At 46.9% G+C, this 15,849-nt stretch overlaps 1 protein-coding gene across 1 annotated transcript in view; it reads left to right on the top strand.

Moving 5' to 3' along the window:
* The window catches only part of LOC129710174 (gasdermin-A2-like), a 31,235-nt gene extending 15,519 nt beyond the window's left edge, over positions 1-15,716 (top strand). The window contains exons 4-10 of the mRNA XM_055656965.1: positions 923-1,094; positions 3,954-4,062; positions 5,995-6,057; positions 9,600-9,730; positions 12,058-12,232; positions 13,660-13,733; positions 15,116-15,716. Coding sequence (XP_055512940.1) covers positions 923-1,094; positions 3,954-4,062; positions 5,995-6,057; positions 9,600-9,730; positions 12,058-12,232; positions 13,660-13,733; positions 15,116-15,334 — 943 coding nt within the window. The 3' untranslated portion in view covers positions 15,335-15,716. The remainder of the gene's footprint in view (positions 1-922; positions 1,095-3,953; positions 4,063-5,994; positions 6,058-9,599; positions 9,731-12,057; positions 12,233-13,659; positions 13,734-15,115) is intronic.
* Positions 15,717-15,849: the final 133 nt, after the last annotated feature.

The raw sequence follows: 15,849 nt of genomic DNA, 5'->3' as shown, positions 1-15,849 counted from the left end.
CTGTCACAGGACGCACTCTGGAAAATAGGAATAGGCGATATTTCGGGTTGAGAGCCTTCTACAGACACGTCTCGACCCGAAACGTCACCTATTCCTTTTCTCCACAGAAAAGGACCTGCCTGACCCGCTTGAGTTACTCCAACTTTCCTTGTGTCTATCTGCAGGCCTACTTCCATGTTATATTAGTAATAATGTTGCATTAGTAATAATCTTTCAAAACTCTTTAGATTCTGGAGTAGTTCCTGAAGATTGGCGGGTAGCAAACGTAACACCACTTTTTAAGAAGGGAGGGAGAGAGAAAATGGGGAATTACAGACCAGTTAGACTAACATCGGTAGTGGGGAAACTGCTAGAGTCAGTTATTAAAGATGGGATAGCAGCACATTTGGAAAGTGGTGAAATCATTGGACAAAGTCAGCATGGATTTACGAAAGGTAAATCATGTCTGACGAATCTTATAGAATTTTTCGAGGATGTAACTAGTAGCCTGGATAGGGGAGAACCAGTGGATGTGGTGTATCTGGACTTCCAGAAGGCTTTCGACAAGGTCCCACATAAGAGATTAGTATACAAACTTAAAGCACAAGGCATTGGGGGTTCAGTATTGATGTGGATAGAGAACTGGCTGGCAAACAGGAAGCAAAGAGTAGGATTAAACGGGTCCTTTTCACAATGGCAGGCAGTGACTAGTGGGGTACCCCAAGGCTCAGTACTGGGACCCCAGCTATTTACAATATATATTAATGATCTGGATGAGGGAATTGAAGGCAATATCTCCAAGTTTGCGGATGACACTAAGCTGGGGGGCAGTGTTAGCTGTGAGGAGGATGCTAGGAGACTGCAGGGTGACAAGGTCCCACATAAGAGATTAGTATACAAGCTAAAAATTTGAACCTGTTCACAATTCTGTTTTTTCTTTCAGTAAGGTCAGTCGGTCTTGGGAGCTCATTGAAAGGAATTACTCAGGCGATCTCTGTGTCGTGACTGAAGTGTTATTGTCGGTGGAACCCCTCACACTGAAGAAAGTTAATCAAAGTGGATCAGAATTCTACGTAACCATACCTTCCAACTCCCTGGTTGGAGAACTAGCCACGGTTAGTAAATTAATTCCTTTACTCTGAGGATTCTGCAATAGAGTTCGATCGATAAAATCAGATTATTTTGGAAAACAGTGATATGAAACAATCTACATGTTCAATCTCTGCAGGAAGGAACTGCAGATGCTGGTTTACTCTGAAGATAGACACAAAATGCTGGAGTAACTCAGTGGGTCAGGCAGCATCTCTGGACAAAAGGAACTTCATTGAGGAGAGGGAAGAGGGGTTAGCTCACCCCTGACTCTCAGTCTGAAGAAGGGTCTCGACCCGAAACATCGCCTCTTCCTTTACTCCAGTGATGCTGCATAACCCACTGAGTTACTCCAGTATTTTGTCTATCCACCTGTTCCAACTACAGGTTTGTAAAAAACAGCATCTGCAGTTCCTTTCTACACATACGTGTTCTGTACAGAAATTAAACTGTTGGAGGGGGAGTTAGCAGATCAGGCAGAACTTGTGGAGGGAATGGACTGATGATGTTTCTGGGTCGGGACTAGGGTTGCCAACGGTCCCGTATTAGCCGGGACATCCCGTATATTGGGCTAAATTGGTTTGTCCCATACGGGACCGCCCTTGTCCCATATTTGACTGCTACTACTCGTGTCGAGGGGACTGTCGGGTCTGAACGCCACGTCTGGCCCCGCCTCACCCGTCCCGACATAGTGCAGCCCATGGAGTGCAGCAGCAGAGCCTCGCCCGTGGCCCCGGTCGGTCGGCAGCCCGGCCAGCTGTCCGACCTTTGGACATTCACTTACTGCCGACACCACCACCACCCCTCCTTCTCACGGCCGATCACCGGTTCATGAGTTGGATGGGGTGCCGGACTTTGTGTGCAACGTTGCCCAGACCAAAACTCCTCAGCTGGCCCGCCGGCTGGGCTTTGTGTGCAGTCCAGCACCCGGGCCAACTCATCATTCACCCAGCCACGGCCGAGTCGGTCAACGAATTGCCGTCGGGAATTTGTCCCGTACTTTGACCTTTTGTTCCTTATTTGGGAAGTGAGAAAGTTGGCAACCCTAGTCGGGGCCCTTCTTCAGACTGATTGGAGTAGGGGGCAGAAAGCTGGAACAGAGAGGTGGGACTGGAACAAAGCCTGGCAAGTGGTGTGGATACTGGTGAGGGGACATCATTGGGAGAGGGGTGGAAGAAGTGGCCAAGGCTAGAGTGAACAGGAGACTTAAAGAGTGTCAGGTAGGGAAAGAAGTGAAATCTAAAGCTGGAGGGAGGGATATGGGTGGAAGGGGGAAAGAAGGAAAGCTGGGAGTCAGGAATTGGAGATCAATGTTTAAAGGAGGGATAAGGAGCAGAGTGACGGGGAGGGTGGGGATGGAGAAATGTGCATTTTGGGATGGGGGGATGAGGGGCAGAGTAAAGGGGGGGGGGGGTGTGAGTATGATATAAAATTGAACAATTCAATAGAGATACTGTTGGGCTGTGACAATGTGAACTTGGGGGCAGGGTGTCGTCTTGTAGGAAAGTTGATAATTCTGAATGGATTCAGTAGGCATCTCTGATATAATTGTTGATGTGGTGATCCAAGTGAATTTGTGGGCAATGTGGATATTAGTAGTAAAGTGTCCCTAGTGAGTTTGGGGGCTGCGTGCCTGTTCAGTACAATAGCTTCATGCCTCACAGTTTTAATTAAGGCACTTCGTAACAAGTGCGGCAAATATAATTTGAGACTCAGCCGTTTAAGGAGATTGAGTATATGGCCAAAATCTTGGTCAAAGAGTTGGGCTTTAGGGAGAAGGGAGAAGGGAGAGAGGCAGAGAGACTGAATGGAATTTGGTAGCTGATATTTGGATGGAACAAAGAAAATGAAGGCAGAGATTGATAGATGTCAGCAGATCTATATCGGTGAGACCAAGCGGAGGTTGGGCGATCGTTTCGCCGAACACCTCCGCTCGGTCCGCAATAACCAAGCTGACCTCCCGGTGGCTCAGCACTTCAACTCCCCCTCCCACTCCGTCTCCGACCTCTCTGTCCTGGGTCTCCTCCATGGCCACAGCGAGCAGCACCGGAAATTGGAGGAACAGCACCTCATATTCCGTTTGGGGAGTCTGCACCCTGGGGGCATGAACATCGAATTCTACCAATTTTGTTAGTCCTTGCTGTCTCCTCCCCTTCCTCAGTCCCCCTGCTGTCTCCTCCCATCCCCCAGCCTTCGGGCTCCTCCTCCTTTTTCCTTTCTTGTCCCCGCCCACCCCCGCCCCCGCCCCCGATCAGTCTGAAGAAGGGTTTCGGCCCGAAACGTTGCCTATTTCCTTCGCTCCATAGATGCTGCTGCACCCGCTGAGTTTCTCCAGCTTTTTTGTGTACCTTCGATAGGTTCTTGATTATTACGGGCGTCAGGGGTTATGGGGGAGATGGCGGGAGAATGGGATTAGGAGGGAGAGATAAATCAGCCATGATTGAATGGCGGAGTAGACTTGATGGGCCGAATGGCCTAATTCTGCTCCGATCACATGAAAATCAAGGGACTTATTGGTGATCTAGGTGGAATTTGAGTATTCCTGTTGGGAAAGCTGACAGAGAGGGGGGAAGAGTGAGGCAACGGAGAGATTTGGTGGAGGTCCAGATTCTGCCCATCTCCGTTGACAGTGCAGAATTTCCTTCGGAAGATGACAAGGCAGATTATTAATCCAAGCAGAGGGACTTGAACAGAAAATTCTCCTCTGACTCAATTGATTCTAATCTAGGAGATTGCGCAGAAAATAAATCCGATAAATTGGTTTCATGTAGAAGTTATTTTTAAAAAGGAAAGCCATTTGTGATTCCTGAGTTTCAGAGCGATCAGCAGCTCCCTTGCTTCGGATCTCAGGAGTATTTCATCTCTAATCACTATGTCCTTTTTAGGTGGGTGCAGAATACGACCTTTCTTCAGATAGCACACTGTGCATCCCCGAGGGATCAGTCCTTGCCTACAAAGTGTGGGACCTCTCCCTCACAAAAGAGGATGTGCTGTGTAAGTGGAATTAGTTATTGAACTGTTTTACCTGTCAAGAGTCAAGAGTCAAGAGAGTTTTATTATCATGTGCAAGTATCTCATGTAGGTTAACATTATACATTACGCCAATTTTGGCCTCCCTTCACTGGCTCCCTGTGCACTTTCGAGTTCATTTTAAAATTCTTTTATTTGTTTTTAAATCATTGAATGGCCTCGCCCCGCCTTACCTCTCTGAGCTGCTCCACCTATATGCTCCTACCCAGTGCCTCAGGTCAGCGGATCAGCTGCTCCTTGAGGTACCAAGGTCTAAGCGGAAGCTCAGAGGGGATAGAGCCTTTTCTGTTGCTGCCCCGGCACTCTGGAACACCTTGCCGCTGCAGATCAGACAGGCCCCTTCACTGTCCATCTTTAAACCCTCCCTAAAAACTCACTTTTATTCACTGGCTTTCGACACTGGCTGAAACATTGTTCCTGTTTTAGTGCTTTTAATGTCTTTTAATTTTTTACTGTTTTTATAGTCCTGTCGTCTTAATGGTTTTAGTAGTTTGTAATAACTTTTTGTTGATTTCCCAGGTACAGCACTTTGTGGTAACTGATGTTGTCTAAAAGCGCTTTATAAATAAAGTTATTATTATTATTATTATTATGTGTCCCAGATAGGACAATGAAATTCTTGCTTGCTGCAGCGCAACAGAATATGTAAACATAATGCGGAACAGGAGGTAAAAGTCCAGTGTGTCTATAATCTCACATTCTCTCCCATTCCTGTCTAAAGCGTGGCTGCATGACCCAGCACAAGTCCTCCTCTTCAGTTTGCTTTAGTTTAGTTTAGTTTATTGTCACGTGTACCGAGGAACAGTGAAAAGCTTTTGTTGCGTGCTAACCAGTCAGCGAAAAGACTGTACATGTTTACATTTGAGCCGTCCGCAGTGTACAGATTCATGGTAAGGGAATAACGTTTCGTGCAAGTTAAAGTCCCAGTAAGCCAAGTCGTGTCAATGATAGGCACATAAAACTGGAGTAGCTCAGCGGGACAGGCAGCATCTCTGGAGAGAAGGAATGGGTGACGTTTCGGGTCGAGACCCTTCTTCAGACTGAAACGTCACTCATTCCTTCTCTCCAGAGATGCTGCCAGTCCAGAGTTCCTCCAGCATTTTGTGTCTATCTTTGGCACTGGGACAAAGCTCCCTGGTCTCATTAATGAGAAGTACATTCAGCAATACTGGATTGATTTCTTTCTCAATCGCACTTCATTCCAGGATCAATAGCAGCGTTGTTGCTTTATCTCCAGGCATATGGGCTATCATCACTGGGCAAGGATTGATTATGGAGCAGAGTGGCTCAGCGGGGATCTACTTCACCCCAGTAAAGGGTGAAAGGTTTCATTTTCCATTCTGCCTCCATTATCTGGAAAAAGTTCAATGACCCAAGTGTATGTTTAATCCCTTTATTTAACTCCATCCACTGAACTCTATGCAATTTGCGCGGCACGGTGGCGCAGCGATAGAGTTGCCGCCTTACAGCGCCAGGTTCGATCCCGACTACGGGTGCTGTCTGTATTTAGTTTGCACGTTCTCCCTGTGACCACGTGGGTTCACTCCGGGATCTCCGGTTTCCTCCCACACTCCAAAGACGTACAGGTTTGTAGGTTAATTGGCTTGGTATAAAATGTAAATTGTCCCTAATGTGTGTAGGATTACGTTAATGTGCGGGGATCGCTGGTCAGTGCGGACTCGGAGGGCCAAAGGGCCGAAGGGCCGAAGGTATCTCTAAAAAAAACCCAAGTTAGTGTGTGGGGATCGTTGGTTGTGGTAGACTTGGTGGGCGAAAGGGCATGTTTCCGCGCTGTATCTCTAAACTAAAGAAATGAAACAATAAAAAGTTATAGGTTTGCTGCACTCGTTTGCCCTCCATTTTCCTGTAACTCAGTGTTTTTTTTTTCTGTTTCAGGTCTGTCGAAGCCAAAGCGGAGGAACCAGGCGAAGTCTTTGATTTGCCGGGACGCTGCAAATGGTACTGTCAATGATGGAGCTGGTTGGAAATTAGTGAAAGGGTAGACCGTGTTCCTGACAGAAGCAGAAACAGGCATAGAGTCACAGAGAAACAAAGCATGGAGATAGGCTTCTCGGCCCAACAAACATCAACGGCCAAATTAAAGTGGTCATGGAGTGATACAGCGTGGAAACAGGCCCTTCAGCCCAACTTGCCCACACTGGCCAACGTGTCCCAGCTACACTAGTCCCACCTGCCAGCATTTGGTCCATATCTCTCCAAACCTGTCCGACCCATGTACCTGTCTCACTGTTTCTTAAATGTTGGGATAGTCCGTGCCTCAACTACCTCCTCTGGCAGCTCGTTGCATACACCCACCATCTTTTGAGTGCAAAAGTTACCCCTCAGATTCCTATTAAATCTTTTCCCCTTCGCCTTAAACCTATGTCCTCTGATGTTCGAAGTAGTTCAGCTTTAATCCCATTCGCCCTGCTTTGCACTAATTCACCCAGATTGTACCACAGTAGAGGCAACTTGCAATGGTCAATTGCCCGACCAACCCGCATGTCTTTGGAATATGGGAGGAAAGATGGTGAAGGAGTTCCCTGGGTGATTCATACCCGGAACAAGCATCTTAGCAATTGTAGAGTTGTTTCACTGCCCAGGAGGTGTTGAGGTAAAATGAGAGACAAGGCATTCATAGCAAAAGAATTTGAGTATAGGAGCAGGGAGGTTCTACTGCAGTTGTACAGGGTCTTGGTGAGACCACACCTGGAGTATTGCGCACAGTTTTGGTCTCCTAATCTGAGGAAAGACATTCTTGCCATAGAGGGAGTACAGAGAAGGTTCACCAGACTGATTCCTGGGATGTCAGGACTTTCATATGAAGAAAGACTGGATAGACTCGGCTTGTACTCGCTAAAATTTAGAAGATTGAGGGGGGATCTTATGGAAACTTACAAGATTCTTAAGGGGTTGGACAGGCTAGATGCAGGAAGATTGTTCCCGATGTTGTGGAAGTCCAGAACAAGGGGTCACACAGTTTAAGGATAAGGGGGAAATCTTTTAGGACCGAGGTGCGGAAAACATTTTTTCACACAGAGAGTGGTGAATCTGTGGAATTCTCTACCACAGAAGGTAGTTGAGGCCAGTTCATTGGCTATATTTAAGAGGGAGTTAGATGTGGCCCTTGTGGCTAAAGGAATCAGGGGGTATGGAGAGAAGGCAGGTACAGGATACTGAGTTGGATGATCAGCCATGATCATATTGAATGGTGGTGCAGGCTCGAAGGGCCGAATGGCCTACTCCTGCACCTATTTTCTATGTTTCTATGTTTCTAGGTAGGCGGGCATGGTAGATATGACTTGAGGATGTTGTGTTACCTTCCTGATCCTTACTCCAGTGAAACTAGTTTATCTTTTGTCTATTCAGGCTAAACCTCTATTTTTTCAAAATAATCTCTCCTTCATCTCTTTGTGTGGAGAGAAAAAGAAATAGGAGTAGATATTTCCAGTAATCCTGTCAACAGTTTAATACAAGAACTGGATTCGAAATCGGGCTCTGGGGAAGGATCAAGCAAAGCCCATAACTCTGACCTATCTCAGAACAATGAAAAGTGTGTGTGTATGTGCTCGCTTGCATCTCTCCTTCTGCTCCTATGGACACAGAGATTCATTTACCTGAGATTATATTGAGTGCATTCCTTCTGGAGTCCTAAGTTTGATTCAAGACCTTAAATCTTACCTGTTATATGTATCAACAAGTATCCTCTCTTTACCCTGTCTCAATCGATATTTCAAAGACTAGTTTACTTCACTACCACCGTTTCTTTACTGAAGGGGTTTACTGTCACTGTCCATAATAGCGGGTCCAACCTTCCCCAACCAAGGAGAAGACTCTTCCATCTAACGAAGGAGTTTAAACACAGTTATATTATTAAGTGAAGCATGTTTAATTCTGAGGGGGTAATTCCTTACAGAGGTCATAATTTACAAAGGATGTACGAAACATAAGTACAATTCTTACAAACCAGAAAAACATATCAATGTTCGAGACACAAAAGCAAGTTGTCCATCGCAGAAAGAAGGCTGCAGGGAGAGATTATTCATCCGTCGCAGCTGCGGAGTGGATTAATCTCTGACCACCTTGACTGTCCTCTAACATTGATACTGTTTTTTAACTAGTTGACATCATCTGCATGGGATGTTTTGCAGGTAAATTGAACACTGTATGTTGGCACAGCAGTCGAACTGCTGCCTTATGCCCCTGTCCCACTTAGGAAACCTGAACGGAAACCTCTGGAGACCCAAGGTTTCCGTGCGGTTCCCGGAGGTTGCAGGTGGTTGCCGGAGGTTGCAGGTAGTGGAAGCAGGTAGGGAGACTGACAAAAACCTCCGGGAACCGCACGGAAACCTTGGGTGTGGCGCAAAGTCTCCAGAGGTTTCCGTTCAGGTTTGTGGGACTGGGGCATTACAGCACCATAGAACCGGTTCTGGTCCTGACAGAAAACTCTGCCAGTGCAGAATTTGTACCTTCTCCCAGTGGCCGCGTGGGTTTTATCCAGTTTCCTCCCACATTCCAAAAACGGGCAGGTTTGTAGGTTAATTGGCTTCCGTAAATTTTCCCCAATACGTAGGGTAGTACTATTGTACGGGCGATTAAGGTCGGCATGGACTCGGTGGGCCGAAGGGCACGTTTTCACGCTGTATCTCTAAAGAAAAGATGGAGTGACTTCATTAGGTCCACTCGAACCCTCTGGTTTCCCTGGGACAGATCACAGTCATAACTAGGTCAAGGTGGTGTTTACTATTTATTTTGATCAGGTCACGAGGGTGATAGTCTTAAAGTCATTCTGGTTACTATTGTCAAGAGGATGTGGAAATTGCACCAGTTGGAGGTTTTAACTGAATTATACAACAAGCAACTTGAACCTTGGACAGTTTCTATGGCTGTGTTAAAAAGCTGAGGTTACCAATAAGCCATTTGGACCTTTGTCAATGCATTTTGCCCTTGGAGCTAGGGTAATGAATGACCTTCACATATTGGTCTGGTAAAACAGGGCCACCTTTTTCAAATTTCCCCATTTTAATTTAGTGTATTTTATGCTTGGATGGTTAAAACAATGAACACAAACAGGGCGGCACAGTGGCACAGCGGTAGAGTTGCTGCCTTACAGCACCAGGGACCCGGGTTCAATCCTGACTGCGGGTGCTGTCTGTAGGGAGGTTGCACGTTCAACCGCGTGGGTTTCCTTCGGGTGTTCCGGTTTCCTCCCACATGCTAAAGACGTACAGGTTTGTAGGTTAATTGGCTTCTGTGAATGGTCCCTAGTGTGTAGGATAGAACTAGTGTAGGGATGATTGCTGGTCGGCATGGACTCGGTGGGCCGAAGGGCACGTTTCCACACTGTATCTCTAAACTAAACTAAACTAAACTAAACTAAGCTAAACAAACACAGCCCAGCCAGGATTTTTAATACGATGTTCACACCACATGGGTACAACTGCTGCAGAGTCTCACACACTTTTAATCTACCAGTTCTGATTGAATTTTATTTCTTCCAGTTAATGGAGATGAAGTGTTTGAAATCTGCTGCGAGCTTCAATGTCTCGACAATGGTTTGAAGCAACGTCTCCTGGGTCTCGTGTGTCAGATCATTGAAGACTCTGAACTTCTTTCAATTCTGAGTGATGTGGTAAGAAATGATTTTGATATTGATGGAAAGATTGACTTCAGATTTGATTCTGATCGGAATTGGTGTTTTTTTTTTATGTCAAAAGAGGCACTGGAGTGTGGAGGACAATCGTACAAATGGACCAGTAACTATCCAGTGGCTCCACGTGGAAAATAGCCGAGAGGGGAAGATGTGTGTGGACAGGATAGAGTTTACTTTAGTTTAGAGATGCAGCGCGGAAACAGGCCCTTCGGCCCACCGTTGCTGGATGCGACACGGCTGAACATGATGCCAATTTAAAAAAAGTACTGGACCGTGCAAAAGACATCCCACTTCTGACACCATGTTGAGTGAATCACACATAGATCTGGTATAACAGTACTTATTGAGTAACTTAATACAACACATGTTACTTCTACCATGCAGCAGCAATAACTAACAGCACATGTCGGGTTGCGACAATATGAATGGTGTGGTAGTGGGCGGAGTTTATAATAATAATAAGGAACTACATTAGTTAGTAAGTAAAGTAAGCAATTGATCCCCACACACTAGTACCATCCTACACCCACTAGGGACAATTTTTACATTTACCAAGCCAATTAACCTACAAACCCTGTACGTCTTCGGAGTGTGGGAGGAAACCGAAGATCTTGGAGAAAACCCACGCAGGTCACGGGGAGAATGTCCAAACTCCGTACAGACAGCACCCATAGTCGGGATCGAACCCGGGTCTCTGGCGTTGCACTCCCTGCAAGGCAGCTACTCTACCGCTGCGCCACCGTGACTGTTTGCAATGGCCCTCCAATATAGTCATAGAGTCATACAGCATGGGAACAGGCCTTTCAGCCCAACTTGCCCACACCGGCCAACATGTACCATCTATACCAGTCCCACTTGTTTGCATTTGTCCCATATCCCTCTAAACCTGTCCTTTCCATGTATCTGCCTAATTGCTTCTTAAACATTGCGATAATCCTTGCCCCAACTACCTCCGCAAGCAGCTTACACCCGCCACCCTATAAGTGGACAAGTTACCTCTCAGATTCCAATACACTCTTTCCCTCCTTCACCTTAAACCTATGTCCTCTGGTTCTTGATTCCACTACTCTGGGCAAGAGACTGTGCATCTACCCAATCTATTCCTCTCATGATTTTATACACCTCTATCAGATCACCCCCTCATACTCCACTGGTCAGGAAAAAACTTGGACAAAACTTGGACACCAGCAAGGCTTGTCATTGAGAGCTGGACTCAACTGTAATGGAAATTTCACAAAATGTCAGCTCAGGCGACAACTCAATGACTAAATATAAAAGATGCTGGAGACTAAACCAGAGACATCTGTGGACAGAGAAACAGAGTTAACGTCCCAGATTGTCCCGAAAATGGAGAGAAAGAGGAGAAAAGTTTGTTTGAATTCATTTGCGGAAACAAGCAGGAAACCAAGTGAAATAGTGGAATTGCACACAATGAGATGCTGTTCCATGTTTAGATGATCATTGACACGTGCACAGAGGTACAGTGAAAAGATGTATGTTGGGCTTTACGGGTAGGTTTGGAGTCAGAGAGCGAGAGGTCACACGCGGGCAGGTCAGAGCGAGGGTCGGATGGAATAGACAACTTAAACTCAGGATCACCTGTACACACAGGTTGACGGTGTTCCACAAAGCAGTCATGCCATGTGGAGGAGACCACCTTGTTCGTTATGTAAAGTGCAAGTGAATCTGCTGCTTCCTCCATTGGTGTCCACGCGATGGTTTCATTCATATCCGCGAACCTCCTCCGCACGATCCTTCTGCGTTGCTCTGTTTAATTAATATGGTGTTGTGATGAGGGTCGCCAACTTTCTCACTTCCCAAATAAGGGACAAAAGGTCAAACTAAGGGACAAATTCCCGACGGCAATTCGTTGACCGACTCGGCCGTGGCTGGGTGAATGATGAGTTGGCCCCGGGTGCTGGACTGCACGCAAAGCCCAGCCGGCGGGCCAGCTGAGGAGGTTTGGCCCGGGCAACGTTGCACACAAAGTCCGGCACCCCATCCAACTCATGAACCGGTGATCGGCCGTGAGAAGGAGGGGTGGTGTCGGCGGCAAGCGAAAGTCTGAAGGTCGGACAGCTGGCGACTGACGGGGCCACGGGCGAGGCTCTGCTGCTGCACTCCATGGGCTGCACTACGTCGGGACGGGTGAGGTGGGGCTGGACACGGCGCTCCGACCTGACAGTCCCCTCGACCCGAGTAGTAGCCGTCAAATACGGGACAAGGGCGGTCCCATACGGGATAAACCAATTTAGCCCAATATACGGGATGTCACACCCCCTCACTGTCTCCCCTTCGATTCCCAGCTGTGTGAGGCTTGTGCTGGAACCGACCACACCCTCTCAGAGCTGGAGAAACTGGATAGAAAGAGAAGAGAGTGCGGGGAAAACCTCCTGGCCATCTGGAGTGAGGAGCAGCTGAAGAATGCAGCCGAGGACAACCTTCTTAAGGCTGTCTCTATTCTCTTTGCAACTTTGGAAGGTAAGGAATCAAATACCATCAGTGTGGATCAACCTTCCTGGAGTTGACGTGGACATAGACGTGGATGGCTGAAAACACATGCGGGCTGGTTAGCAGAGGCCACCAAGAGCCGTGCTGTGTGAGCCCTCAGCTGCCTGGCTGTGAACTCTTGCGATAGAGTGGGTGTGGAGAGGATGTTTCCACGAGTGGGGGAGTCTGGGACCTGAGGCCACAGCCTCAGAATAAGAGGACGTACCTTTAGAAAGGAGATGAGAAGACATTTCTTTAGTCAGATGGTGGTGAATCTGTGGAATCTGTGGAATTCATTGCCACAGGTGGCTGTGGAGGCCATCAATGGATATTTCTAGGGCAGAGATGGATAGATACTTGATTAGTAAGGGTGTCAGGGGTTATGGGAAGAAGGCAGGTGAATGTGGTTGAGAAGGAAAAATAGGTCAGCCATGATTGAATGGCGAAGTAGACTTGATGGGCTGAATGGCCTAATTCTGCTCCTAGAACCTATGAACGTATGGAGTCTACAGACCCTTCTCAGCTTCGATACTGTCCCTCCTAAAGCCCCTGTCCTACGATGCGAATTTACCCAAGAGCTCTCCCGAGTTAAAAAAAAATAATCAAACTCGTGGTACTTCATCACAAGTATTTTTTTACTCTTGGAAATTTTTTACACTGTTGAAAAAACTTTACGAGTTTCCGCGGTTCCCGAGTACCTGCCGTTAGCATTACGAGCCGCTACGGGACATCCACGAGCTCCGACGTACCCTCTACGTACATTCTACGTACTTACCACGAGTTTGATTTTTTTTTTAAACTCGGGAGAGCTCTTGGGTAAACTCGCATCGTGGGACAGGGACTTATAATATGGTCTTTAAGCAAGTGACTGGTGTGTAACTCGAACTTAGTTTAGTTTAGCTTAGAGATGCAGTGGGCAAAACAGGCCCTTCGGCCCACCGAGTCCGCATCGACCAGCGATCCCCGCACACTGACACTATCCTACGCACACTGGGGATAATTTACATGTATACCAAGCCAATTAACCTACAAACCTGGGTATCCTTGGAGTGTGGGAGTAAACTGAAGATCTCGGAGAAAAGCCATGTGGTTATGGAGGGAACGTACAAACTCCACACAGTCAGCATCCGTTGTCGGGATCAAACCGGGGTACCTGGAGCTGTAAGGCAGCAACTGTGCCACCGTGCCGCCCTAGCTAAGAGAACAGTTCAGTGTCTCAGTTGACGGAGGCATCTCCAGCACTGCAATTACCCACTGCCCCAGCGCTCCCACTCCCCCACTTGGACAGACAGCCTGGATACCTCGCTCTAAGCTCTGGGTGAGTGGGTTCAATTCCAGACCAACCTCCCCCCTCCCCTCTCGATCGGCCTCGAGCAGCCTTGCCAACCAACCTGACTATTTTTCTTTCCTTCTTTCAGATCTGCCACCAACAACGTTACCAGTGCTGATTCAAAGTTTGAAGATGCAGTTTCTGCCCCAGCAGCTCACCCTGGTAAGATGCCACAAAAGGGGGGAAAGAGGCAAATAACCTTCTACAGTCAGGGTAAAGATTACCAGAGGATGTCTGAACATTGGCCACAAAAATGAAAATAGTGAAACCCAACAGTAAATTAAAAGGGGAGAAATAGTTACCTGGAAATTAGTATGGAAAATGTGAATTTTAATTATTTTGAAGATAATGTATTTAAAGGCCAAAATATTTGAAATTGGGAATATTGGGTATATAGACGATGAAAATCGAAATCTAAAGCATTGATTCCAGGAGTGCATTAAAACGGATTAATACTATTGGGGCAGGTTAAAGTTAACATTGAATTATCCAATTTTAGGTACTATCCCCCTTATCCCCCCCCTCTCTTCCTCACGCCTCACCTTGGCGCACACCTATATCTTCCCCACTGCAATCCCCTTTTCCTCCCTCCCCCATCTCCTTCCATCTACATTCCTTCCTCTGGTTTCAATTTTTAATCCACTTCCCTCCTGATCTAACACCCCCTTGCCTCTCCTGCCTTTTCATCTCCAGCTTTTGTCCATTTCTCCGTCACTCTAAACTCCCCCTCACCTGCATCCACCTATTTCTTTCGCTCCATAGATGCTGCCTCACCCGCTGAGTTTCTCCAGCATTTTTGTCTACCTTCCACCTATCACTCTATCACTTACCAGGCCTCGTCCCGCCTTCACCTCTCCTCTAGCTTTCTCCACCCACCCCCCTGATTACAATACTCCCGGCACGGTGGCGCAGCGTGTAGAGCTACTGCCTTACAGCGCCAGAAATCCGGGTTCGATCCTGACGTTGACTGTACGGAGTTTGTACCTTTTTCCCGTGACCTGTGTCGGTTTTCTCCGAGATTTCCTTCCACACTCCAAAGACACGCAGGTTGGTAGGTTAATTGGCTTGGTATCAAATGTAAATTGTCCCCAGTGTGTGTAGGACGGTGTTAGTGTGTGGGGATCGCTGGTCGGCATGGACTCGGTGGGCCAAAGGGCCTGTTTCCACACTGTATCTACTAAAGAGGGTTCCGACCCGAAATGTCATCCAGCATGTCCTCCAAAGATATTCCCTGTCTCGTTGAGTTACTCCAGCATTTATAAAGTTTTATTGTGTTAAATGTGTGGGATGAATCCAACTTATTGTTGTGTATGTCTAGGAAGGAACTGTGGTGGTTTAAACCAAAGATAGACCCAAGAAGCTGCAGTAACTCAGAGGGACAGGCAGCATCCCTGGAGAGAAGGAATAGGTGACCTTTCAGGTCGAGACCCTTCCTTCTCAAGTCACCCATTCCTTCTCTTCAGAAATGCCGCATGTCCCGCTGAGTTACTCCAGCTTTTTGTGGCTATCTTCAACTGACTGTTGCACTCTTTGTATTGCCGAAGGTCACCGGCATCCTCAAGGATCTTGATCACAGCCAAGTGGACCAGGCGCTGAAGGTGGAGACAGAAAGTTTCACGGAGGATGCGTTTGGAATAACTGCGGAGATGCTGGCTGATGTCGGGCTTCACCTGGAGAGGGACAGTGTCCAGAAAACAAGGGAACCCAGTCTCCATGAACTGTCTGTGGCCTTGTACTGTCTAAACGCACTGAGCAGCAACTGAGGGAATGAATGAAGGGGGTCCCAACACCCTGATCTTGGATTTATTCCTGCTGATCACAGCATATCTGCGTGTTTTTATATCCATTTATTATGCTTTTCTTATTTACCTTGAACAACCTAGGTGTCTCATTGGTAATATTTTACCCAAAGCCACGTTGGAGGAAGGAACTACAGATGCTGGTTTAAACCAAAGTTAGACACAAAATGCTGGAGTAACTCAGCGGGACAGGCAGCATCGCTGGAGAGAAGAAATGGGTGACGTTTCGGGTCGAGACCTTTCATCAGACCTTCTTCAAATTACTTAGAACAATCTGTTTCTCTTCATTATTATTTTATCCAAGAAAAATCATAAAATCCTCTATTAAAATAGATCTTAATTCCCTCAGCAATGACCAGAATTGTCTCAAAATAATAAAATAATTTGGTAAAACTGAGAATTTTCGGGCTAATTTTCTGAAAGATCTATTGGGATATCAGTCACGTTGCCCACAATCTACTGTCGAGCTCCTGTATCTC

Source organism: Leucoraja erinacea, chromosome 27 (genome assembly GCF_028641065.1).
Source record: "Leucoraja erinacea ecotype New England chromosome 27, Leri_hhj_1, whole genome shotgun sequence".
NCBI lineage: Eukaryota > Metazoa > Chordata > Chondrichthyes > Rajiformes > Rajidae > Leucoraja > Leucoraja erinaceus.
This window is presented reverse-complemented; position numbering and strand designations above follow the sequence as displayed.